This window comes from Microtus oregoni, unplaced genomic scaffold, assembly GCF_018167655.1.
Source record: "Microtus oregoni isolate MIOR12 unplaced genomic scaffold, Mior012 000015F_ref0000493, whole genome shotgun sequence".
NCBI lineage: Eukaryota > Metazoa > Chordata > Mammalia > Rodentia > Cricetidae > Microtus > Microtus oregoni.
In genome coordinates, this window is record NW_024543074.1 from 288,447 (window position 1) to 315,783 (window position 27,337).

Below are 27,337 nucleotides of genomic sequence, written 5' to 3' on the forward strand. Positions count from 1 at the left end.
TCCTCCCATCAATACTGCACCTGCTGCCTCACCCGGCCTGCCCTAGTGCCCCGGGCCAACACTGGGGGAAGGCATGCTAAGCACCCATGCCAAGGCCAACCCCCCATTAGCACCAATGGCCCCCAGGAGAGGGCCCTGTCGCCCACTTCCACAGCAGGGACTGGGACAGCTGCCTCTCTAGAACAGGTGCGTGGCACTCCTGAGTCTCTCTGGCTCCTCCCCACAACGTAGTCACTCATACATTCACACACAGGAACACACACACACACTCCACATCACTGAGGGGAAGTGGAAGGGCTGAGGGGAAGGGGCTCACAGCTCATATGATTTGGGGAAGGGGAGGGATTCCCAAGTGCCTGTAAGAGGCCATGCCCATGGCTGAGAATGGGAATGGAAAGGGAGGAGTGGAGCCAGGGGAAGGGAGACAGCAGGCAGGTCAGGAACTCCACTGGGCCCCCAGGTATGGGGGGGGGTATGAGAGGGTTTACCCATGGGACTGGAGGAATATGGAAATCAGTACCCCAGGAGAGAGAAAGAGGATAGAGATAAAGATAGCACAGGTGGCCCAGGGGCCCCGAGGGGTGGGGCAGGCACATGCACAGGTGACAGGAGGTGCTCCTCCAGGCCCTCTGCCCAGTTGGAACACCTGAACAGTGGCAGAGGACACTGCCCTGGGGACAGAAAAGCATTGCCTTCCTCTGTGTGTGTGTGTGTGTGTGTGTGTGTGTGTGTGTGTGTAGGGGCTGTGGCAGGCTGAGGGTCAGAGTGGGGTGGCAGGTTCCCCACTGCTTAAGACATTTTTGCCCCAATAGTGCAAAGCGCAGGAAGCCCTGGCACCCCCTCCCCCGCCCCCTGCCCCAGTCATTCCCCAATGGCTTCCGGGGGGCATCTATGTCCACCCATCCATCCCTGCCGACATGCAGCCCTGAGCCCAGGGCCACTGGTCTGCTCTGTTTCTCCCTTTCCTCCCTTCCCTCCCACTCGTGGGAGGGCCACTTCCTCCTGCCCTCTCTCTCTGCAGAGGAGTGGGCTGTAGCCAAGGGGAGGAGAAGGAGGAGGAGGGCAGCTCACCCAAGGGCAGACCAACAGAGCACTCCTCACCAGAGGGTGGGAGATGGCTCAAGCCAAAGTCCCTGAATTAGAAAAGAAGAGGGGAGTGGGTTCCCAGGGGCAGAGGGGTGGCTGGCCTAAAGAGCTTCAAAAAAAACCGGAGGAGTGCCAACTGCCTCCTCCCCTGGGCCCCTAAGTGCCACTGACAGAAACACTCCCGCTGCACGCCAACCTGCCCTACGTCTGGCTTAGTGCGTCAAGTGGGAGTCAGTACGGAGGGCAAAGGGAGCCCAGAGAACAGACAGGAAATGGAGTCCCACAGGGGCGGAGGTTCTGGGAGACACACGTCCACCCCACCCCCCATGCAGCAGCATCTGGATTGTAGCTAATACTGCAGGATATGAGGAGGGAAGGAGCCTGGGCCACAGTTTTTCCTGTGTGTGGGTGCCAAGGTATAGCAGGAGGGGGACAGGAGGCCCCTGGGGCTGGGCACTTGAAAGGGGAGCTGTGTGGGCAACAGGGCAGGCTGGTGAGGGGCCAGCTGGCATCCAGCGTGAGAGGTAGATGGAACTCAGCGGGCACGAGTGGCAGAGAGCAGAGGAAGTACTGGGGTGCAGTGCCAAAGGGGCACAGGGGTGGGGGCAAGGCAAGGGGGGTGCCAGGACCCTGTTGTGTCACCTCACAGCTCCACAGCTCGAACCAGCAGCCTTGGAGGTCTGCTGGGGGCATCTCTCTGGGGGTCGGAAGGGCAGCTCTCAAAGTGCATGGGGGTGGGAAGGGGGGGGTCCTTCCCCTTGGGCCAGCCTCAGCTAATAACTTAATATCATCTCTCTATGTCTCTCTCTCTCTAACGCTCTCTTTTTTGTCTTTTTTTTTTCTTTTCTGTCTAGTTTTTCTTCATTTATATTCTCCCCTCGCTTGGTTTTCCAAAGTGCAGTTAGGGTGACGACCATTTTTAGCCTCCAGGGGAGGAGCCAAACCAAGCCAAGCCGTCCTTTGCACCTAGGACCCAGGTATTAGGGGAAGTAGAGACCTGTGGCCTGAAGGGAAATCTAGGCCAAGGAACTTGGCAGGGCTCTCCTGTGTGTATAGGGGTGAGTGAGGGCATCTGCCCCTATTCCTCATTCCTCCTGACCCTACAATCAGGATGGCTCATCCCTCTCAGTTCTTCCTCCCTTCCCCTAGTTCCTTAGAGGCTGGGGGGGGGGGGAGGGTCCCAGAAATTCTAGGACTTAGGTCCCAGTCTCCCACACTGTCTTTCATAGCAAGTTCATTTGTTGCCCTGTCGGAGGGCTGGAGGTTCTGAGGGGGACTGGGCAGTGCAGGGGTGTATGGGAGCTGCAGCTATCCAAGGATGGGAGGAAGGAGAGAAGAGGTGGGGGGGTTCTCCCTCAACCCCCAGCTCTGTCCCTTCTCTCCAGGCTCCTCCCCACCAGCTCCGCACACCCTCTGGCCGCCTGAGGCTTTAGACTTCCTGATCCTCAAAGACCTCGAGGAAGAGTGGGGGAAAGAGTTCGGTGGGGCACTCGACTTTCATGTGGAGGAAGCGGCTGGCGTGGCAGGCCCCGATCATGCGGAGGTCAGTCACCTTCATCAGCAGCTTGGGCCAGAAGTGTGGAATGTTGTGTTTGCGGTGGTTAACGTAGTGCTCAAAGGCCAGCAGGTACGCCTCCTGACTCTTCTCAATCTTGTCCACACACAGCAGGCCGGAGCGGTCTGCAAGGAGGGAAGGCATGAGTGTTGGGGGGGGGGGGTTGGGGAAAACACGGGCAAGAACATTCGGGAGGGCATGGAGGGACATTGAGGCCGGGAGGCTGGGCGAGATCGGGGAAGAAAACAGGACTGGGCAGGAGTGGCTCACGCCTTTACCCCAGCGCTTGGGAGGCAGAGGCAGGCAGATCTCTGAGTTCGAGGCCAGCCTGGTCTACAGAGGGAGTTCCAGGACAGCCAGAACTACAAAACCCTGTCTCAGAAAGAAAAAAAATAATAAAAAAATAAATAAATAAAAAGGGGCTGAAGAGATGGCTCAGTGGTTAAGAGCCCTGGCTGGCTGTTCTTCCAAAGGACCTGGATTTAATTCCCAGCACCCAAATGGAAACTCACAACTGTCTGTAACTCCAAGATCTGACAGCCTCACACAGACATACACATGTGTGCAAAACACCAGTGCATATAAAATAAAAATAAATAAATTATAAAAAAAAATAGCACTGAGGGACATGGGTCCATGAGCAGCCACCTAGCAGAAAGAGGTGACTGGGGCTCAAGGAGGGGCACTAGGGTATGAAGCGATCCATAAGGAGGACAGAGAAACAGAGAGATGGCATGGGAAGAGAGGAAAACTGGAGACAAGAGGAGGAACAGGCGCACAGAGTAGGCTGGAGGGCAAAGGCAATAAATAGTCTGGAGATCAAACATAGGAGCAAAAAAAAAATTAATTAAAAAAATAAAATAACAGAGCATGGACTCGGGGTCAGAGGATGGATTGGGTTACAGAGAAGGAGCAGGAGTGTAGAGATAAGAGTGCCAATGCAAGATTAACGAAGGGGGCAAGCAAGAAGCCTAGGGTGGAGATAAACTCTAGAGCCCCTGAGAATTTCTGGGACCTCCCAGCCGTGGCCAGATACCTGTTGACATCAGCAGCACAGCCTGTAGCAGAGCCACTTCCGTGTCATCCAGGTTAAAGGCAGAGAGTGACTTGCCCAGTTCAAAGATGGCGTCAGAGACTACACCCAGGCCGCCATTCTTGAGCTGCTCCCGCTTAACCGCCATCTCCCCACTCAGGGTCAGGGTGTCGCTCTCAGGGTCATAGCGGACAGCTGCCCGCAGGGACATAATCTCCATGCAGCACCCCTTCAGGAGGATGATCTGGTCTTCGCAAGGCAGCTGTGGAACAGCAGGACCACAGACTGCTCAGTACAGCCTCCCTATGCCCCACAATCCCCCCCCAACCTCTTTGCTGGGCCACGCCCACCTATGCACTACTGCACTTAAGCCTCACAGGTATTCCTAAAAGTGAGGTCCCATCATTCTCCCAGTCCTCTTCAAAACACTGAAGCACAGGGCACCCAGGTGACTTGGCCAAGGTCCCACAGCTAGTACAGAAGCCTATTTCCAGTCAGTGCTACGCAGAATGAAGCGATGAGTCATGCTGCCTGGAGGTAAAATGGTCACTCTAGGAGTGTGTGTGTGTGTGTGTGTGTGTGTGTGTGTGTATACGCAAGCACATACACTCACATGCTAAATCACTGTTAGTCTGCTACAGGAATCAAACCCTCAGTCCAGAGCCCATCAGAGGACTCCCCAGTGAGACTGTGTGACCTGGGAGTGACTCTGGGTTCCCTCTAGCAAGTCCCTCCTTCCGTTTGCTGCTCACCTCGGAGAACATGGGCAGTTTTTTGGCAAAGTCCACCACACGGGTGATGGCCGGGGTGATGATCTTGGTAAACTCGCTGAAGGCCTCTAGGTCTACCTTGTCTCCATCCGGCATGGAGACAATGGGTGACTGGCCAATGTCATCCGGCTAGAGGGAGAGAGGAGGGTCAGCTGGGGCTGCAGACCCCTTGCAATCGCTCACTGAGACTCCCTGTCCACCAGGGGGAGCTCCAAGGCAGCTTGGGGGGAAAGTCCCAGCCTTGACTGTGTTCCAGCCCTCAAGGTTTCTTTCAACTTTGGGGAAGAGGACAGTCCAGAGCGAGCATTTCAGATTTGCCAATACTAATAATAGTGAGAATATTAGTTAATAAATTGTAATAAAAACACAGCCATAATGGCTGACAACATGACACCTGGCTGTACATGTACCTATTCTACAGAGTTCCTTTTAGTCCTCACCACAAATGTATATGGAAGGCAGAGTCACCAGCACTTCACAGACAAAAGCCAGCAGAGCTAAGTAGTATGACCAGAGTCACACAACCGGTCGTTTACAAACACATCTGCGTGGCTTTGGGGAAATTATCTTCGTGTATTTTCCATCCCTTAGCATACTGTATCGGGGAACCAGGCCCCAGTAGTTCATCTCCTTCCAGTCTAACCATCCACTTGGCAGTCACCTCGCTGAGGGTTCAACACAATGCCTAGAGCCCTGTAAGTGCCCCCAAATACTGCTGTGTTGATTTAAGTCCTCAGCCCCCGTGGGTTAGCTCTGCCTTGGAATTCAGAAGAAGAAAAAGCCCTGGTTGTCATGGAGCGCCCCACTGGATGGGACAGACAGGCTCCAGAGAGCAAAGGCACGTTACAGGCGCAGAAAATGCGAACTGCCGAACGGTATGGAGCGCCAAGGAGCACCAGCCGCCGGGAGAGGCAAGCCTCTGCGCTCTCACTGCGCATGCTTTCTTACCAGGAATTTTCGCCTCTGCTTCCAATGGCTACCCTGGGCATTGGTGCTGCGATGGGCCTCCGTCGCAACATGGATCAGATCCCACTCTTCAGGGGTGGGCTCTGGTCTCTGCTGCAGTGATCGGATCATCTCCTCCTTTCGCCTCCGCTCCCGGTTCTGCTCGATCAGCTTGCGTTTGGCCACCCGCTTCGAATCATCTAGAACCACTGTGGACAGACAAAAGACACTTTGCACGGCAATCCCCCACGGTGCTCAGAAATTGCTTGTCCTAGTACAAAGGTCAAGTGACTTCCCAAATCACTTAGCAATAAGGTGGCACAATACAAGCCATGCTTGATCACTGGGACCAAGTCAACTCTAAGTAGGCTGGCCCAAGGGATAACATGTCTTGGTCTGAGCTATGGAGTAAGGAGTTGCTAGCTGACCCTGCTACCCAACCCACAGTTGAGAAAAACGGCCTGCAGGAACCCTACTAGGTTGGGTGCTTAGAAATTTTTACTCAACAGCTCCCTCTCTAAGGTCTTCAAAAGGCAAGATGCATCAAGCCTACATTTCATTTCCTTTGGGATGAGGGCACCAGATCCCAAATCTGAGATTAAGACTTTACAATCTTACAACCTGACCTGGACTTGCTGTGGGAGTTCCTTCAGCCAATAGCCTTTAAGAGGCGGGCTACCGGCTGAAGAAGCTCCAACAGCGCCTGCGGACTGGCTATCAGTCCGCCCTGAAGGTTCCCAGGATCCACCCACCACCCTTGCGCTCAGCCCCACCACAGCTGCCTGACTCCACTGCCCCAAGGGTGCCTCTTACAGTCCATGGCCATGCCCACAGCGATGCACTTCTTAAAGCGGCACAGCTGGCACTGGTTCCGGGTGATCTTGTCGATGACGCAGCAGCTGTCATACTTGCAGGAGTAGGTGGGATGGAGGTTCTTCTGGATTGTGCGGCGAAAAAAGCCCTAGGGTGGGGGCATATGGGGCAGGGTCTCACCGTTGTGACTTCCTCTCCGGAGCCGACCACAGAGTTCACTGAGTAGGGGTGGGGCCAGGGAAGCAAGTGTCTCCTGGCACCCACTTTAGGGTGACTATTGCTGGGTCCTACCAGGCCAAAGGATCTGAGAAATACAGGCCCTTCCCTCAGGCTGCAGAGGGACGAGGAATGTCTGTGGCGGCAGAACAATGAGTGGGGTAGGCAGCGGTAGGCCTGGGCTGGTGTGGGTGCTATGAGACCTTGGAAGGCTACTTTAAATCATTTTAAAATCTGTATCATATATATTTTCAAGACAGAGTCTCCTGTACCCTAGGCTGGTCTCAAACTCACTGCGGAGCCAAGTATGACCTTGAACTTCTGAGCTCTGGAGTGCCACCACAGCTGGTGTGTGTGGAGTTCAGCTGGAACCCAGGGTTTGTGCCTACCGAGCAAGCACTCAACCCGAAGAGCTACACTGCCAGTCCTAGGGAGTCCAATTAATAGCTTGCCTGGTTTGTTTAATGACTCTAAAAGCAATGCTGACCCCAAAAGCATCCTCATGTACAATATTTTGCCTGTTGTCTGTGCAGATGGGATTTATGAAATAGGAAGATCAATATTCAAGAAAATGCACCGACTGGGAACATTAATAGCTTTTCATTTTTTTCCAATTTGTTGCTTTAGTCTTTGTTTTAAATGAAAAAAACCTGAAGAATCAGAATGAGGGCAACATAAAGTGCTGATTCCTGTTGATCCTTACCATGTGATGTACCCTTGGCATGTATGTGCCTTTCATGCATGTTATATTTAATTTCGATGCCACGATTGGGCCTTCTGTGGAAGACATTAAGATCTGAGAGTCCGGGGCTGGAGAGATGGCTCAGAGGTTAAGAGCACTGCCTGCTCTTCCAAAGGTCCTGAGTTCAATTCCCAGCAACCACATGGTGGCTCACAACCATCTGTAATGGGGTCTGGTGCCCTCTTCTGGCCTGCAGGCATACACACAGACAGAATATTGTATACATAATAAATAAAAAAAAAAAAAGATCTGAGAGTCCAGGGGCTGGAGAGATAGCTTAGCAGTTAAGAGCACTGGCTGCTCTTCTAGAGGCCCCGGATTCAACTCCCAGCACCCACATGGCAGCTCACAACTGTCTGTAACTCCAGTTTCAGGGGATCTGACACCCTCACACCAATGCACATAAAGTTAAATAAATTATTATTTTTAAGATTTATTTATTTATTATGTATATAGCATTCTGCCTGCATGTATGCTTGCAGACCAGAAGAGGGCACCAGATTTCATCATAGATGGTTGTGAGCCACCATGTGGTTGCTGGGAATTGAACTCAGGACCTCTGGAAGAGCAGCCAGTGCTCTTAACCTCTGAGCCATCTCTCCAGCCCCCAATAAATTAATTTTTAAAAAAAATAAAAGGTCTGAGAGTCCAGACCTAGAGTGAATTAAAATCACAGAACCAAGATACACCCTCCTAGGCATCAGTATGGACCTACAAAACCAACTCTAGACGTGGAGATAGGGCACCTCTGTCTTTGGAGGATGTTCCCCTGGAACCCAGTTGTCCTTGGAGCTAAGGATCCTTGTTCTCGGCTTTGTTGCTACTATTATTTCCTGGAACACTGCTTTGAAACTTAGAATCTCAACTGGTTTTGGTTTGGTTGACAGTAGGAGAGAGAATCTTTAAGTTTCTGCATTGTGTGTGAATGCTTTGTGTGTTAGTTTGAAGGAGAGTCTTGTTTTGTTTTCCTAGACAGGGTCTCTCTGTGTAGCCCTGGCCTTGAACTCTGTAGACCAGGCTGGCCTTAAATTCAGAGATCCATCTGACTCTGCCTCTCAAGTGCTGGGATTAAAGGTATGTGCCACCACCACTGGCTGGCCACCTTGAGAGATATGTAGCCCAGGCTAGCCTCAAACCCACTATTTAGTTAAGGAGGGCCTTGAACTTTTGATTATTTTGCTTCCGTCTTCTGAATATGGGACTATAGGCATGCACCACCATGCCTGGTTTCACTTACTTTTAAGTGATCTCTTTCTAGAAAGACCTGTATTTGCAGAAGGTCCTGGAAAAGCCATACAAGTTGAAAAGGATTGAATCTAATAGGCTTTTCCAAGTCTGTGGCCTCTGACCCTCTGCTAGAAAGAACCTTTGGTTGTCTTTTCCTCAAGGTCCCTATCATGACCCTTCAGCACGGGTTCTCACCTTTTCAGGTACACTGGGATCACCTGGGACACTTGGTAACAGCAGATTCCTGGGCTTCACCACAATAACGTTTGGACTAAGTAGGGGGCAGATGCAGCTTGGGAATCTGTATTATAGCTAGCGCTATAGGTGGCCCAGGAGTCACACACCCCTGTGTGTGTGTGCGCGCGCACGCATGTGTGTGTGTGTGTGTGTGTGTGTGTGTACGTGTATATGTGCACGTACATGCAGAGGCCAGAGGTCAACACCTACGGTCCTCTTCAATCATTCTCCACCCTTTTGATCTCCTTTTGCAATTGTTCTCCCTAGAGAACTTACTGGCCAGCTAGACTGGCTAGCCAGCAGGCCCCAAAGATCTTCCTGTTGGCCTCACAGTTTTGGATTGCAGACAGACACGCTGCACTCTTGGTTTCTGATGTGGAGCTGGGACCTGAACTCACACCCTCATGCTCAGGCAGCAAACGCTTTCCCCACAGGGCCATCTCGCCGGACCTCTAGGATCCATATTTTGAAAGACAGTAGTTCCTGTTTGTAGATTGCTTCTTTGGTGGACTGCTAGTAGCTTGAGGGTAGGGTACATACTGACATACTGTATCCCTTAGCCTTTTTTTTTTTCTTTTTGTTCTTTTTGTTCTCACTGTGTAGTCCTGGCTGGTCTGGAATTCACTACGTAGATCAGGTTGGCTTCAGCTCATAGGCATCAGCTAGCCTGTGCCTCCAGGGCACTGGAGTTAAAGGCATGTGCTACTGTGCTACAAAAGACAGCGTCTGACTATATAGATGAGGCTAACCCATAACCCACTATATATCGATATATCTAGATCTATATATATCTCCATATCTCAAGGTAAATTCATAATCTCCATGCCTCAGTTTCCGAACTGCTGGAATTACAGGTGTGCAGTACCACAGTACCACTCTTGGATTCTCGCCCCTCATTCCTAGCACTCTGCAAGGGTGGAAGGTGCCACGCTAACTGCAGGGTGGGAGGAGCCACGCTAACTGCAGGATGGGAGGAGTCACACTGACTGCAGGGTGGGAGGAGCCACACTGACTGCAGGGTGGGAGGAGCCACACTGACTGTAGGGTGGGAGGAGCCACACTGACTGCAAGGTGGGAGGAGCCACACTGACTGCAGGGTGGGAGGAGCCACACTATTTTAGAGACTCTCACAGTCATAACTCTTACCTCTCCCATACTTTTCTTTTTTCAGTTTTTCAAGATAGGGTTGCTCTGTGTAACATTCCTGGCTGTCCAGGAACTAGCTCTGTAGACCAGGCTGGCCTCGAACTCATTGAGATTCACCCATCTCTGCCTTCAAGTGCTGGGATTAAAGGCGTGTGCTACCATCTCTGCCATACTCCTTTTCATCCCTCTACAGTTATGTAAAGCGGTACCAGGTGAATTATCTGATTTAATTTGCTTATTAACTCTATGACAAAGGCAGTATAATATCCCCATTTTATAAATAAAGAAACTGAGGTTTGAGAGGTTAAGCATATGAAAGGATTATGAATGAACAAATGAATGAATGAATGAATGCATGGGAAGAGAAAGGATATGACAGGTAGGCTCTAGGGTCCAGGTTCACAGAGACTGTCATGGTATGACAGGTAGGCTCTAGGATCCATGTTCACAGAGACTGACTGTCATGCCAGGTGTGGAGACTCACAGGGGTTGGGCAATGGGGAAGGGACAGGAGATGGCTCGTCCATACCTTGCAGCCCTCACAAGTGATACAGCGGTAGTGATAACCGGTCGCCTTGTCCCCACACACGACACACTGCTCGTCTTTGTCCAGGTAACTAGGGATATACCCTGGGAAGGGGGAAAGGGTGGAGGCAGTGGGCATGGTGCGGAGCCCGGTGGAGGAACTTTACTGTACCCACCCAACTTTGCCTTCCTCCTTTTTCTCCTAGGCCAACTTCACTGAAGGGTTCTTTATCTCAAAGCAGAAAGGAAAAGTCCTGGAGACATAGAGGGGGACGGAGGGGTAGGACTGTCCATCTCTTTCCCTTCAAACACTCAGAGTCTTCACTCTTTAGACTGCCCATTCAGTGCCCCCCCCCCCCTTCCATGTATTCATTTATTCTTGAGCCTGGGTCTTACTATGTGGCCCAGGCTGGTTTTGAACCCCTGGGTTCAGGTTATCCTGCTATGTCAGTATCCCAAACAGCTGTAACTGCAGGTGGGCGCCACCGCACTTGGCCTGGCTAGGGCTTTTTGTTGTTGTTGTTACATCTAAGTATGGGGAGTTGAGAGAAGAAACACCCCACCTTAGGAGAACAGACACCCTAAGGCTGGTAGAACTTTCAAGGAGGAGGTTATGGGAGGGTGAAAGGGCCCCTCCTGATCTAATTTCTCCTTAAAGGCCAAGATATGTTTTGAATCACCATTCTCACCCCCATACACACCCAACCCATGTTCTGGAAGCTGTTCCCTCTAGACAGAGGGGGTCCAGGCTCAGCCTTGGAGGAAGCAAGTGTGCTCTGCAGGGGTGAGGTCAGGGAGAGGGACATGTGCAGCCAGGCTCACCTGACATGCTGTTCTGCAGGGGTGAGGGCAGGGAGAGGGGCATGTATAGCCAGGCTCACCTGACATGCTGGTTTTCAGGGAACATTGGCCGTTCTTTCTTTTCCGCTTTCCATCTGGTGACCTGGCACTGCATGGGGCAAAGTGGGAAGAATCACACAGTGGCCTTGGGCCAATCCCTTCTCATTTAAGAGGCTTCCACAACCCCCCATGCCTGGCTCCCTCTGTCTTAGGTCTTTAGTCCACCTCCCACCCCTACATCAGCTGACAAAGGTTAGGAGGGTCTAGCTATCTGGTAGCTGCATGGGAGAGATAAGGGGCTTAAATGGGGCCCAAACCATGTTTAGGGCCCCGGCACAAGACAAGTATTGCTATGAGACTCCAAAATACACACACACCTCACATATACAAGCAACGTTCTAAAGCCCACCCCCAACACACACATACACATTTCCCCCACAGTCTAGAGGACATTCGCATAGTTAAGCCTTAAATATATGCCAAATATGCTGAAATGCTCTTTGGAGTATTCTTGAAGCTATGTAACCTTTACAGTGTATATATCTGCAATATGACACCCACGCACACGAATAACTATGCAGCCTTCAGGATAAACCCAAGTATGGCAATAAGCTTTAGGATCTACAAATTCGTGCGATTTTCAGGGCATCCTCTAATGTATTAAATGACTTGTAGGAGGTGCCCGTGTGTTACAGAACCCCCTGGACAGGCACCTGTTTGTGCCACCTCTCTCTCCCATGTGAACATGTGTCTTAATCACTAGGTCATGTACACACGCTGAATAACCCATGCTGACGGCAAATATTAGGTCACCCTGTTCACGGCCTCTATGTAACAAATCGGAAAACTGAGGTGCCATTTGTGCCCTGTGATGCCAAGCACTGGAACCAGTCAGGAACAGGACCCTGGGCTGCTCCATGCAAGGTATTATTAGCAACTGTCAGCCACAGCACATATATGTTGCCAGGTTTTCCACATATGTGTTATGTAACTTCAGCACACACAGGTTACATAAGCCTCTACGCATGCAAGGATTGTATAACCTTCCACACCCACCCTGTGTGTGACTTGTTGCAGGGCCCCACCTCCTACGGCCTGACACAGCTCCCAACACACTGACACAGTGACCTTGGCCAGGGTCACGGTCACGGACAGCCTTGGGCTTCACCCCCCCCCTCGGGGATTACCCCTCTCTGGCTCTGACTGGGCTGGAAGGTCAGGCTTGCCTCCCGCCTTGTGTGTAAGAGTGTGTGAGTGCAGGCGAACTCAGGCCACTTAGATCCCAGTCGAACTGGTGGCTTTGGCTGTCACCAGACTGAGCCTCTGGTGCAGTTCCACACGCTGCCACAAGGTGGCACATAGCCATGGGGGAGGGGAGGGCTAGGAGCCGAGGTGCCTCCGTTCTGAGGGACTAGGATTCTCATTTCTACTTTTTTTTTTTTTTTACAAGATCTTAGAGCAGGCTCGCCCAGAAGCCTGGGCAGGGAAACAAAGCAGATGCAAGTGACAGCTACATGGTGACAGTCTGTCTCATAGTCTGAGCATGGACCAAGGGCTTTGGGGAACGGGGCTCACCCCACCTACACAACCACGAACTCCATCCACTATTTCTGCCCCTCCAAAGAACCAGTCTTGAACACAAGGGCTTTGCCTGGCCAAGTTTCCGGCCTTCTGGCTTAGGACCCGATCTCCTAGACAACGGCTAGCTACACTGCTCCCCAGAGCACCCCACCCCCACTATTTCCCTGGCCATACGCACAGGCTGTACCAGCTCTGGGGATATCATGCCAAATGGGACAGAGCCCTGTGCCACTTGGAGCGGACCGGGAAGGCACGGACCCTCTGAACTGATCTAGGGCAGTGCCGAGAGGTAACCCGTCTGAAGTCGTGTGTACAAGGTGACGCCTCCTCCACGTGTGAGTAAAACTTTCATGGTTGACACGTACTTCCACTTCCTGGGAGGAGCACCATAGCAGGACCCGCCTTGGACCATGAACAGGGAAGAGTGTGTGGGGTTTCCAATAGATTCCAAAAATAAGTGTGGGCTGTGACCAACAGTTATTGGTGCCTGTACCCGGAAATGTTATGTTACATGCACCATGGCTTGTGGACGAGCATGCTTGCTTGTGGTCAGACAGTGAATGGACTGGACGGAAGAAGAAAATGGTAGGGCCATGGAGATCACACACGTGCAAGTGAGGGCAATAACGGAGAGGGAAGGATGGGGGCCTTTGAGACTACCCGGCACTACCAAAGAAGGGACCACATGTCTGTTGCCTGTAATGATTCTGTTTCTTATCACTTCCTCCTGCAAAGTAAGCACCTCTCAAGCCAAGCGCCTAATGTCCCTGAGACACATGAACGTGCCCTCAGTCCCTGGACGAAGGCAGGCAACAGGCCCACTGGCCTCATGTACATCTTCAGGGAGATTTAAAGGAGACCAGCTCTCTTAAGCACAGAGAGCTCTCCGAGTCTGATGCTATGAGTAGGTACTACCAAGATGCCGTCCATTACCTGCTCTCCTCTGGGTCCGACCCACACTCCACCTTGCTTGGCTTCTGTTCCATTCACTTCAATTCCATCCAGGATGCCCTCCAGCACGCCAAGAGACTGGGGTGGGCACACTGCCCCCCCCCTGCAACGCCCACAGGCCACCCACCCCCCGCCTCCCAGGCCCTAGTGCACAGCACCCATGGTACCCGCCTCAGTACTCAGCCTTTCACACCATGCCCTGCGCCCCAAAGGGGTGAGGGGAGTGGTGGGAGGGGCCAGGGAGTGGCAGGTGGGAGAGCTAGGGGCAAGCCGGGTTGGTGAATGGTACTGGGTTAGGAGCTGGGAGGTCTTCAGTGTCTTGTCGTTCCTGGAGATGTCTGTGGAGAGAAGGGAGAGGCAGGGGTAAGAAGCTGCCATAGGGGTGGGTCAGTGAGCAACCGTTAGTGGAAATATTCAGTAGCTTCCTGGGGCCTGTAGCAAAATGGCAGTGGGCATGGAGGGAAGGTACAGGAATAGGACCGGAATAACCTTATATCACAGGGACAGGAGAGCTACAACACAGGCCCCAGACACAGGGAGGGATGAAGGGAAAGAATGAGGTCATCTATGCAGCAGGTAACAAGTCTCAATACTCACATTCAAACAAATGCCTGGCCTTTTATGAGTGCCTATTAAATATCAACTATTGTTACCTCCCTTTACCCAAGATTTCTTAGCATCTGTCAGTGTTACAGGGCAAGAGGGATCAGAGACAAGTAGCTCGCGGCACAGGCATGGGGAGGGGTTCCCACAAAGGCAGGGTGGGGCAGAGGCATAGCATATAGGGATGATGAATGTTCACACTAGTGTCTTTTGGGGGCGGGGCAATTCTGGGTGGTCCCAGGGCCTTCTGTACGCTAGGCCAGTCCTCTGCCTCCGGTTTAGGTCCCTAGCCCCAAGCTGGTGTCTTAAAGGAGCTAGACAACAAAAATGAACGAGAACGGACTCTCTCCACTTCCAGTACATGAACAAAACCCCAACTCTTACCCCTCCAAGATATTATTTGTTTGTTTGTTTCTGAGACAAGGTTTTTCTGTCTCAAAGCCTGTCCTGGAGCTAGCTCTTGTAGACCAGGCTGGCCTAGAATTCACAAAGATCCGCTTACCTCTGCCTCCCGAGTGCTGGGATTAAAGGCACGGGCCACCACCACACAGCTATTATTATTTTTTTGAGACCAGGTTTCACAATGTAGCTCTAGCTAGCCTGGAACTCACGATGTACATCAGATTGTCCTAGAACTTACAGAAATTCATCTGTCTCTGCTTCTGGACGGCTGGGAGTAAGAGTGTGCCTCACCATGCCTGACCCCTTTAAGAAAGGTTTTTAAATCTCTCAAACCAAGTTCCAAATCCCAGTGTCCAGTTAAGGATGAGGACGAGCTGATTTAGCCGATCGATTGCCGTTCACCAGGATGGGAGAAGGAAGGAAAGTGATTTTTGCTGGTGTTGACTGGGCAGATATGATTGCCTTCTGAAGGGGGCTCGAGAACTGTGCAGAAGGAAGAGGCAGGCATGTCTTCCCAGCACTTGGGAGCTACAGAGGCAGGAGGATTCGAAATTCAATGTTGGCTGGGCAATGGTGGCACACACTTTTAATCCCAGCACTCAGGAAGCAGAGGCAGGTGGATCTCAGTGAGTCTGAGGCCAGCCTGGTCTACAGAGGGAGTTTCAAGAAGTTTCAGGATAGCCAGGGCTACACATTGAGAAACCATGTCTTGGGACGGGGTGAGGGGAAGTTCTAGGTTATCTTCAGCCACACAGTTTGAGTGCCAGAAACCCTGTCCTTAAAAAAATTTTTTTGCCCCAAGATGGAGCCAGGTTTGCTAACGTCTGCCTATAGTTCTAGTATTCAGGAAGCTGAGGCAGGCAGACAGTCACAAATCCAAGACAAGTCTGGGCTATACAGTGAACTCTATATCAAAAACAAAATAGCATAACATTAAAAAATAAAGTAAAACGAACTTTCCAGGTAGGGAAACCGAGTCTCAGTAGGCTTGGCAAGTCCCTCAAGTTCACGCGGCGAGGAAGCAGGAAGCTCAGGGATGGCTCTAGCCTTAGTCTGCTGCTTGGAGCCAGGACAGTGCCAGAGCAGGCGCCCACCTCCAGTTCCTCTGAGCTGCACACTGTGACTCTGGCTGCAGGCCTGTGGTATCCTGTCCGCATGTGCACAGACAGGTGCGGGCATATGGGAGGGGGACAACTTCATCACCTGGCTGCTGCACCAGAGACCTTGCCTTAGGCCCCTGCCCCACCCCCATGAGCTGATAAGGAGTTGGGGTGAGAGGAGGGGGCAGAGATAAAGCAGAGCACTGGGCAGGGGCAGGGCAGCAGGACAGGCTCTCTGCACCCAGGCAAGCCCCTGGGGTGGGGAAAATAGGACCACAGAAGAGGGGGCCATACTGTCTCTGACACCCCCCCCCCGACCAGGACTGGGCACTGGGGACTGGACAGGAATCTGGGGGGTGATGAGTGGGGAGACTTAGCCCAGGGAGCCATCAAGAAAGTGGGTCAAGTTTTTCTTGGCTTGTGGAGAAATTCCTGTTATAAATTTATAATGGCGTAGCCAGCCCTAAGGGGTGGAGGTGGGGGAGGAAGAGAAGTGGGCGGGGATGCCCATGGCTGGGCACTGAAGCCTACGGCTTTTAGCTAGAACAGAGGGGCAACAGCAAGGAGCTGGACAAGAGAGGCTAGTTTGTTCCCGTTGCTGTCTGGGCCCAGCAAGGCTTCATTCAGTCTGTCTGTCTGCCTGCCTGAATCTCTTTTTCTCTTTCTTTCTCTCTCTCTTTGGGTCTGGGTGTCTCCCTCTCCGCCCCCCACCCCCGCCCCGACTGTGCCTCGGTGCTTGGCACACCCTGGCTGCGGTGTTGCCCCTGCCTGTCTCCTGCCCGCCTGGCACCCTGCCACCACTTGTTTACAGAAGCTGGAAAAATCCACTCGCCAGCCGGAGGCCCAAGCGCCCCCAGGGAAGGGAGGAGGCAGACCCAGGAGTGGGCAAGCAGAGAGAGGGGCAGCCCTGGGGAACAGGCCTTGGGGGCAGGCAAAGAAGGCCAGGGTGTGTAGGAATGGGTATTAGCAGCTGTGGGCAGGGCCTGACAGGGAACCTCAGCAGGAGCCAGTGGCATGGGAAGCTCCTGCCTCAGGCCAGAGCTCTGGAGGTGCCCTTCCCCCCCAGCATCCCACCGCTACCAGTTGCTACAAGGCAGACGTGGGGCAGTGCCAACCTAAGTTACCCTGTTTATTTCCCCTCTCTCCTCCCTGGCCCAGCCTTAACTCCAAGTGTGTCTGGGCACTGCCAAGGGCTTGCACTGCACGTGCCCACAGTGGGAGGGGCAGGGTCCTTGTCTGTCTCACCTCTGTGCTGAGCTGAATGTGCCCTGGTCCCAGGTGGTGTAGCCCAGGTTATGGCTATCCCCTGGCAGTGGAAGAAGGTGTCAAGGTGCCATCCTCACTTCTTAGAGCATTTTTGCCTGGCACCTATCAAAAGTCTAGAACCCCTGGGGACACCTGATAAACCTCTCCAAGGACGCCTATGGGCCTCTATGGATACCCAGAGCCCAGGCAGAGGCCCGGCATGCAGGAAGGCACCAATTACATGAGCTGCAGGCAGGAAAAGGTTAGTGGGGAAGGGGTATTATGTCAAGGATAACCATCCTGAAGGTCAGCCTCTCTTCCCTCTTCCTGGAGTACAGCTTAATATCCTCCAGCTCCTACCTAGCACGTTCTTTGCAGCGGGGAGGGAAAGGGGTTCAGACCCAAAGACAGAGGGGGTGAAGCAACGGGGTTCAGGCATTTATTTGGACAGCAGGACAGGAAGACCCACCTGTCCATTAGCCTGGCCACCCACTCCTTCTTGGTCCGATAAGAGCTGTTGGGTGGCAGCATGGGCAAGTTGCCCATAGAGGGGAAGCATTTCATTAAGCCTAAGTGATTCTGCAATGGGGGGACAGGGACAAGCCAATGCGGCATCCATAGGCACTACGCCAGGTTCCCACTGCCGCCTTTCCTACTCCGCAGTTCTGTGGATCCCTGGGATCCGCCCAAAGGAGGCCTGAGACTGCTAGCAGGGACTCTGCCCCTAGCCGGCTAGCAGCAAGTAGTATGCATGCAGCTTCTGAGTCTCTGTACTGGGCTATGGCTCTTCCTTTCTGGGGCCCCTGAACTTTGCCCTTAATGCTTTGAAGAAAGCTCAGCCATCCTTGTCAAACACACACGCACGCACGCACATACACACACAGACGGACATGTGCCCGCACGCGCACACACACACACACACAGAGGCAATGAGGAGCTGTAAAGGGGAGAAAAGGGAGGAAGAGACAGGTAATGGGAATGATGGGGAAAAAGGGAAAGAAAAATACAAAGAGAAGAACAAAGAGATGAGGCAGAGATGTGGGTAGAGCTAGGGGTTTCAAGGAAGTAGGGGGGAAAGGAAGAAGGGAGCAATGAGGACGGGAGAGGAAGGGGTGAGATGGGCAGGGCAGATAAAGGGAGGAGAGGTAGATGAAAGAGAGAGACAAAAGGAGAAAGGAAAGTAACAAAGAAAAATGGGTGGGGGGTGCTTCTGCCCTGCCTAAGTCCCACCCCATGGAAGCTGGGGGAGGGGGGACAGAAATGGTTTCCACGGTGACAGCTGGTTCTTGGTGGCCTGGCATGTGGGCTATTAATAGTGCTGTGGGTAGGTTCACACCGCCCTCTCCCCTTCCCCTCTGCTTGTTACTAGGATGAGGGGGGAACCCCCTACCCCAACTCCCAGTCATCCTGCATACCTGTCCTGATCCCACACTATGGAATCATCAAGGATAATGTGGAGAGGCCAGGGCAGCCACTGTAGCCCAAACACACACGGGCATGCACAGGCAAACAGGTATCTGTGTGCAGACGTGCCCGGTGCCAACGTGGGTTTCCACAAGTAACGCCGACCTAAGACTGGCTCGGGGTATCTATGGCCATTGGGGACCTGTGGTGGCAACATATACCCTATGTTTCAGGACAGATGCCTCCCTAGGACTGGGGCCTCTCCTTCCCCTTCCCCGGCCCCTACCCTGCTCTGTTCTCAGGTATGGATTGGGCAGGATTGCCCCACCCAATTTTCTGCTATCCCAGTGCCAGGAAAGAATGAAGGCGGGAAGGCCGGGACTATTTGGCAGGTGTTTCTGTGGCAGAGAAGTACACACAGACTTAGGCGCAGTTTATAGGTGTGGGGGTAGGGACCAAGAGAGGCAGCACCTCTGGGTGGGATCTTGCTTGAGCACTCTGGAACTTAAGAGCAGTGACCTGGCCTTCTGATTTCCTAGCTACTGTGGGCCTTAAAACTAGGGATGGGAGATTAGTTGGGGGATGTGCACTACGAGGAGGGGGAGACTGGTTGCTTAAACAAAGGATCCTCCCTGTCCGTCCCCCCCCACCACCACCACCACAAAGACTATAACAGGAAATCTCCCCCCTGCAGGTCAAAGACAGAAAGACATAAACAGTAGCCCTGTCTTGGGCCAGATGCCCAGTATTGACATCAAAGACTGTGCTCCCAACCCACTCCCCATCGCCTTGCCCACTTGCTTCTCTCTCTTCCCCCAGTCCAGGCTAATTCCATAAAGCATCCAGGGTGCTAGGTCTAGAGGTCACCTCTCTGGCTATGCCCAGCCTCCACACTTAGTGATGGATGGCTATACACCCAGTCCTCACAGAATTTCAGGTCCTCTTTCCCAAGTCCCTTCAGAAAAACCAGCAAGAATTCTGTCACCAGAAAGGCAGAATTAGGACCGCCCCCCCCAAACAAAAACAAAACAAACAAACAAACAAAAAAACCCTGGGCATAGTGTATTCTCCCCACCCCACCCCCAGTAGAGGGGTAATTGGAGCTGGGAGCTGGGGCAGCTGAATGCTGGAGGCATGAATGTCATGGGGCCAAGGCGCTAGCAGCAGATGGCATCATGGGCACAAGGCTCGGGGGTACTCCCTCAACACTCCCCTCTTGGAAGGCAGAAGTTGTTTGGCAGCTACATCACCTGGGAAGGGAAGGAATGGTAGGGGGGAAAGAAAGACAGGATGTTCTCCTGGGCACCCCAGGGAGGCAAGAGCTAGCCCCCACCCAGTCAGAACTGGCAGAGGCAGAGGGAGGGAGGCAGAGAGGGGGGCGACACAGATAGAGGGGGAGGGCGGAGGGAAAGAATAGAAAAGGAAGGAAGGAGAGAATGGAAGGGAAGGGAGGGAGGGAGAGAGAGAGAGAGAGAGAGAGAAAAGAGGGGGGAGAGAGAGAGAGACCGAGAACAGAGCAAATGCAGCTGAGTCTCAGGCACACACATGGACACGTGCAGACTCACACATTCAGCCCGCATGCGCAGAACTACAGGGCTCCAGTACCCGTTCCAGGAGATATTCAGAGCCCTACCCAGCCCACACATGCACAAAACACTCTCACATGGATGCATGCACAACACACCCACTCACTGATGTGTATGGAAATGCTGAGAGTCCCCAAAGCTTGTCCCCTCCTCCTTCCCATGCCTGCTAAAAGAGAAAATGAAACAGGCAACCAGGGCTTCGGAGCCAGAAGTCCATTGCTTCCTTACAAGAGGAAGGGGAGGAGGAGGAAGAGAAGGTGGGTGGCTGCTTGGCCCAAATCGCCACTCTTTGCCACTCCTGAGTGGGTGTGGCTGTGCCTCTGGCATTAACCTGTAAATCCTGACTCCCTTCTTCAGATCAAAAGCCCACCACCAAAGCAAAGGAGCAGGACAGTATTTCCGGGTACAATAATATCCATTTTGTCTCCCTGTCTACCTGTGAACTTCTGACCCCGCTGAACAAACAGGAAGAAGGACCCTATTGGTATCCCTCTCTTGCCTGTCAGGCAAAAGGACATGACACGTGTCCCACTGCAGGAGATCCACAGATGTCTCAGTGAGAGACGGAACTGTCTCTGGTTCCTGGTGGCACGTGCATCCTCAGCCTGGTATGTGCCAGGCTGGGGAGGAGAGAAGAATCCACAGGAACAGCTTACCATGCCAGGCGGCACTACCCGAACAAGCTACCATCTTGCCTTATGCGTCTTGTCTTTTTTTTTTTTTTCCCTGCAGTATTAGGGATCAAACTTAGAATCTCATGTATGCCAGAAAGTGTTCTGCTACCGAGCTATAACCCTATGCCCAATATTATATTCTTAACCCTTAACCTAAGTGGGTAATATATAATAAAAAGCCAGGCCCCAAGTTATACAACTGGTGAATGGCAAAAACCCAGCCCCTAACTCCCAGCCAGTATTCTTTCCACACACCACACCTGCCTCCCCTCAAGAGGCTCCAAAGTTCCCTAAGCGCCACCACAGCCAGCAGCCATGAGAACTGGAATTGAGACTGTCTCTCACACCAAAGGCTCCAAGTCCCTCCACTATGACTGGGCCCATTCATTGTCCTTACTTCACCTTGAAGAGCAGGGGCTTGAGGGAAAGAGGATCCTGATTCTTAGAGTCACAGCCAAGTAAGGGACACCAATACAGACCCAGGCTCTCCGGGTGCTATGTGTTGGTCCTTCCCTAACATCTCAGTTTCCTCCCTGCCACCACCTCTTACTAATGGGCACTGTGTGCCAGGGAAATCTGGCATCCGTGAGCCAGGACTGTCCTGGTAGGTAGCTGGGATGATGGTACCCAAAGGAGGAGGAAGGGCGCTGCCCCCTTCCTGAGTTCCTAGGCTTGTGGCAATAACACTGCTTTTGCTCATGCATGTGTTTCTCTCTCTCTCTCTCTCTCTCTCTCTCTCTCTCCAACAAGTCTCAACACTCAGACTTGTCCCAAGAGAGATGTAGTGACACCCAAGCATTCATGCATGTGTCTTTAGCTGAGGAGGTGTGTCCCAGGTTGAGATGCCAAAGGCTCCTTTTAAATTAAAAGACAAGGGGGGCTGGAGAGATGGCTCAGAGGTTAAGAGCATTGCCTGCTCTTCCAAAGGTCCTGAGTTCAATTCCCAGCAACCACATGGTGGCTCACAACCATCTGAAATGAGGTCTGGTGCCCTCTTCTGGCCTGTAGACATACACACAGATAGAATATTGTATACATAATAAATAAATAAATATTTAAAAAAATTAAAAGACAAGGGTTAGAAGGGGCTCTTAGTTCTTGTTAGATCAAACACCTGCAAGCAAAAGGTGCTATATGAACAGTGAGGAGGCTGGACATGCATTGCTTCCCCACTCACTTCCATCCCCATTCCTGTAATGTCTGGGAGACCCAAATTGCTACTACAGTTCTACCAGAAATCCCAGGGTCTCCGGGCATGAACTGGGTGCATTTGGGGGGGATGGGGTGACACAAGTTCACTATGTGTCCACGGCTGGCTTCAGACTCCTGCTCTTCCTTTGTCAGGCTTTCCAGCCAGTTCTAGGAGTCAAAACTTGTGCTATTTGCTATATCTCACTATGAACTGGGCACCTTTAAAGCATTGTATATGTGCCTGTCTGTTTGAGATAATGTCTCACATAGCTCAGGCTGGCCTCTCTCGAGGTGGACGTGAACGGCCTTGATCCTCCTGCCTCAGTTTCCCAAACATTATTTTTTGAGATAGGGTTTCTCTGTGTAGCTTTGGCTGTCCTGGAACTCACTCTGTAGATCAGGCTGGCCTTGAACTCAGAGATCCACCTGTCTATGCCTCCAAGTGCTGGGATTAAAGGCATACGCCACTATCATCCCGCTCGCATTTAATATATATATATATATATATATATATTTTTTTTTTTTTTTTGGTTTTTTTCGAGACAGGGTTTCTCTGTGGCTTTGGAGCCTGTCCTGGAACTAGCTCTGTAGACCAGGCTGGTCTCGAACTCACAGAGATCCGCCTGTCTCTGACTCCCGAGTGCTGGGATTAAAGGCGTGCGCCACCATCGCCCAGCCTGCATTTAATATATTTTAACAACTATAAATGTCAAAAGCTAAATGAGATAGATATTATTATCTCTAGTTTATAGATAAGTCAAAAAGGAAATTTAAGTCCTCTCAAGGTTACACAAATTAGCGGGAGACATTTAGGATTCAAACCCAAGCAGTTGAACTCCAAAGCAAACAACAAAATCCCGCTTTTAACCATAGTAAAGTGGGACCTGGAATATGACCTGGTAGAACAATGTTCTTCCCTCTGGCTACGTATCCCCTGTGACAAACCTCAATTTATCTTTTAGTTGACGTCTATGAGTACTGTATGATGGACTCATTACTAGTATGTTCTCATCCAAGCAGGCCAAGGCTAGAGGGAGCGTAGCCAGGCATGCTTGCCCCTGCCCCCAGGCTTTGGGTCTCTGGTGCCAGTAGTCCCTGTTCAAATTCCCTCCTTGAAAGAGTCACCCTTTCTGTCCCCACATGTGGGTTATAGCCCGCTCCCCAAACTGGCACAGTCTAAACAGCTGTACCCTCAGAACCAAGGCTGAAGCTAAGATACAGCTGTTGGGACATCTCTGAGGTGGGTCTCAGCTGCCAGGGGTGTGGAGAAAGGCCATCATGAGTCCTAATGTGGACCCAACTGGGTCCTGCCAACTCCTGTCACTGCACGGGTGGAGGGGGGCATGGTTTTCCCGCCTGGGTCAGTTAGGGGAGGAGTCTCCTCCTTGTCTCCTTAAAGAGTTGCAGCCTGAACCTGCGGTGACCCCTCTGAAGTGGTGTTCCCTAGCTGGGCCTGCCAGCTTGAGGGGTCAACAGAGGCTGTAGCCTACTCCCCTCCCTTTCCCCATTCCCAGCCCCAATACTTGCTGGCCAGCCACAGCTGCAGCATTAAGGAAGCGCAGGATGTCCTGAGCAGCCAGCTGAGTACCCCCCCCCCCAACCTCCTGCTGACCCCAGAGGCAGGCTGGGCGGGCCAGAGAGTCCGAATTTGAGTATTAACTGGAAAAATATGAAGAATGTTGCTGCCAGCTCTGAGAAAGAGGCCGTGGCAGAAAGGGAGACAAGCACAGGGGGAGAGAGAGAGAGAGAGTGTGTTACAGACTGGCAGAGTCACAAGGAGAGAGTCAGACACCCCAAGACAGCAACAGAAAGACAGACAAGACTGAGTTAGAGAGAAATTCCACGTCAAAAATACACCTCACTCAAACAGACACTGGCCAGCATAAGCCTCCTTCTCTGGAGGAAAGCTTCCAAGTTTGGACAGGAGGGCCAGAGGTGAGAAAAGGGGCAGATTCACAGTGGGAGGCAGGCACTCAGCTGGGGACAACTAAGGGTCCCCAGGAAAGGCCCAGCCAAATAACTCCTAGCAGGGGCGGCCAGGTCCCCACTGGTTTAAAGGCTAAGGATGAGAGAAGGCCAGAAAGCCACTCCCAATTCTTCCCCAGACACCCCTCCCCCAGCAACCAGGACAATCCCAGCTGTTAGAAGTCACTGGACACTGCTGCAGGCCCATGACTCGGCCCTCTGGAACCCCCCTTGTACCCACTTTGCTCTTGTTTCTCTGTCCCTCTAAAAGCTGGGTTGGGGGGGGGGAGCCCATTGCTACACAGTGGCTGAGCCTAGAAGATAGAAAGGAGTCAGAGAGAATAGTCTGAGATTGTGTGCATTTAAGTGCCTTCCTGTCCCGCTACAATGTGTCTGTCTGCGTGGGTTATCTGGACACTGCCAGGTGGGACCGGTGACTGCAAACCAGAGCCCTGTGCGTGGCCCCTGCACCTGCGAAACGAGGTGTAAAGGAGTGCACCTGTGCCCGAAGTTCCCACAGTCAATCAATTAACACGTGTTTACAGAGCACACACTGTGCTAGGCTCTGGGTGGGATCCAGGGCTCTTCTAGAGATTCTCCCATGTCTCAAGGAGCTTGCCGTCTAGTAACTGGGTGGTATGACAACCGACAGTAACGAGACCATATATGCATGCTTTGCACCATCATGCAGAAAAGTCCTTCTATACAGACGAATTTGATTTTCTCGGTAGCAGAGGTTTTATTGTCTACAGAACCTCGGCTCCACAGATGAATCCAGGGAAATACTTGTTGCTAGGTTGTGTACACATGTATTGATGTGTAGTTGTGTTTTCTGTTTGACTGACTGACAGTGACTGTCATGGCAAGCAATGATGACTGCATGACTGCGCACATGTGAGCGCATGTGTGTGTGCTCGTGAGTGACAGGGTCTTTTGTAACTGCGTGGCAGTGTGCAATTGTTATGTATGCAGGCACGCATGCACGCATGCATGCCTGAGATAGTGACAGCGACTCCTCCTTGCCCCTGTGTGTGACAGCATCTCCCTGTGACCCTATGCATGGGTATGTGCACAGGCTGTCTCTCTGCTCTTGGTCTCCCGTGGGTGTGTCCAACCCCTCTGAGCTCCACCAGGCAGCAGCAGCCTCCTCTTCCCTTGTCCCCATGTGGGTGTGTCCAGCAGCTCCTGTCCTTGAATCTGCCTGGGTGTCCCTGGGTGTGCAAGTGGTTGTCTGTGTGGGCATATCTGTGTCTGCATGTCACCTTTGCCTCCCCCTTCATCTTGGACAATGGCCCCCTTTATCCCCTCCCCCTCCTGGGTCCAGAGCCAGCATTCAGGGGCAGGCTCCCATTTCTCTGGCTCTCCTTCTGTGCGTCGCCCCCCCCCACCCCCCGCCCCGCGCTCCGGTCCCTGAAATGGGTGGCTCTCTCCATTGCCTTTGACATCTTCCCAGGCCTTCCTTTCACACTGGACAAGGGAGGGCCCTACGCAGAAAAGGGGCACCAGAGACACGTTGCAAAGGGAGGGAAACACAGGGAGAGCATGCACACACACACACACACATGCACACGCACACTCACACACAACACGGGTCCATTCCTTCCTCTCTTCCCCACCATAGGCCAGCAATTCTCCTAATCATCCAGGGACCATCGAGTACACCCCCACTACTACAGGCTCACATTCCCCCCACCCCACCCCACCCGCCGCGTTTTTGCAATTAGGAGTGTTGCAACCAGAAAGCCATGCTCAACTGGGAAGGCAGAGAGGGGAGGGGGACTTCTCTCTCCCTCAGCCCATGCAAGCCCCCCCACCCTGCCGCACCCACATTACCCTCAGTAGCTGGAGGCAGCTTTGCAAAGGCCGTTCGGCCTCTTTGGCTTGGGGGGGGGGGGGGCACGACAGGCTTCTGGCACACCGTAAACAAACCGCGGCGCGGCGGGCGGGGGAGCCTCGGCAGGCAGCGGGGCCCAGCCCGGGAATGCGCAGCAGACCGGCCGGACAGAGGCCGGGCGGGCCCTCGAAGGGGAGGCCCAGACGCCATCTCCACGGGCGAACCCCGGGGCCCACCGACCACTTAACAGCACCTCCCTTCCCCAGGGCGTAAGTGGCTAGCTCTCGAGCCGTGACAGGGTCACCCGGGTGCCCGGAAAGGCAGAGGTCGGCGGCGGGAACCCCCTGGGCGCCCCCAGCCCGCCTACGAGCTGGCCGAAGACCCGCGGCTTTGCATAATCAATCGCGATGCATTTGCATATTAATGCCCCCTCGCTCCCTCCTCCTTACCTTGGCTTGGCGCGCTGAACCGAGTTGGGCAACGACGCGGGGGTCTCAGCGCCCCGTGCCGGGGGCGTCCATGGGGGGCCGGTGGGGCCCGGGCCGCCCGCCTCCAGCGCCGGGGTGTGAGTGCGAGTGAGCGCGGGGGGGGGCGGGGGGCGAGTGTGGCGGCCCCGCGGCTCCTCCGGCAGAGGCGGCGGCCGCTCTGGCTCCTCCCTCCCCCGCCCCGCTCCGGCTGGGGCTCCGGCTCCGCGCGCCCGGCCGGCTCACGGCTGCTCCCTGCAGGCCGCCTCGCAGCCGCCGGCCCCCGCCCCTCGTCCCCCGCCGCGCCCCGGGACCCCGGCCGGCCGCCCCCCTGTCACTCTCGAACGCCTTGACCCCTACCAAGCTCAGACTCGCCCACCTCCCGCTCTGCGGCTCCGTCGAGGAGCGAAGCTCGGTGACACATTTTGAGAAAGATGTCATTTTGTTAAAAAAAAAAAAAAAAGCTTTCGCTCACTGGGAGAATTGGGGGTTTTCTGGTTTGAACCCTGGGGTAGAGGGGAAGTTTCGGGGAGCTCTCTGTACCTTATAAAGCTTGGAGAAAGTCCAGATACCAAACGCTAGGGGTAGTTTGTTTCAGAGTTCGGGTCCCTTCTCTCCAAGCAACTCTGCGTGACCTTGAACAAATTACAGCTGCCAGAGCTAGAGCTTAAAACCCAGGTGTTGGACAGGTTACTTCTGAAATCCTCCTCACTTCCACCATCCTATTTTCTAAGCCGTTTGGAGGCTCCCTCTACGTTATGCCTCCTCTCTCATTTCTGACATTAAGGCTGGATCTACCGTCTCCTCTTGCAAACGTTTCTGTTCTCCATAAAGGTTCTTTCTATTCTCTGCCCACCAGCCATTTCCCCAACAATATACAACCCGCGCTAAGCTTGGGGAGGGGGGTCGGGCAAGACTTGCCACTGCCACTCATCCCCCTAGCTTCACTGAGGTGGGATTTCCCCTCATGTTTGCACCATCAAAATCTAAATGGTTCCAGGGTCAACAACCTAAGGAGCAAAGTGACTGCAAATACATGGACTCGTTTTCTCAAAGGAGAGGTCTCCATGCCAGTTCTGGACCCCTGCGCGCGCACGCGCACGCACGTGCGCGCCACACACACACACACACACACACACACACACACACACACACACCCCTCTCTGCATTCATGGACATAAAACCCTGTCAGTGACGCCAGA

The 27,337-nt window shown here is 53.0% G+C and overlaps 1 protein-coding gene across 1 annotated transcript; it reads right to left on the reverse strand.

The window, feature by feature from the left end:
* Window positions 1-2,256: 2,256 nt before the first annotated feature.
* LOC121456123 (thyroid hormone receptor alpha) lies at window positions 2,257-26,420 on the reverse strand. Its single transcript, XM_041663981.1, has 9 exons — window positions 26,121-26,420; window positions 13,650-14,005; window positions 11,177-11,244; window positions 10,300-10,400; window positions 6,203-6,350; window positions 5,393-5,598; window positions 4,427-4,573; window positions 3,678-3,936; window positions 2,257-2,766 (listed from the first exon to the last, which is right to left on the reverse strand). Exons 2-9 carry the CDS (start codon window positions 13,700-13,702, stop codon window positions 2,516-2,518), a joined length of 1,233 nt encoding a protein of 410 aa, XP_041519915.1. The 5' UTR covers window positions 13,703-14,005; window positions 26,121-26,420; the 3' UTR covers window positions 2,257-2,515.
* Window positions 26,421-27,337: the final 917 nt, after the last annotated feature.

Excerpts from the sequence above, each read along its gene's own strand:
- LOC121456123 (XM_041663981.1), bottom strand. The coding sequence starts at position 13,702 with ATGGAACAGAAGCCAAGCAAGGTGGAGTGTGGGTCGGACCCAGAGGAG. Across the intron at positions 5,599-6,202 it reads TGTGGGCATGGCCATGGACT|TGGTTCTAGATGATTCGAAG; the intron begins GTAAGAGGCACC and ends GTCTGTCCACAG. Across the intron at positions 4,574-5,392 it reads AGCAGAGGCGAAAATTCCTG|CCGGATGACATTGGCCAGTC; the intron begins GTAAGAAAGCAT and ends CTCTCCCTCTAG.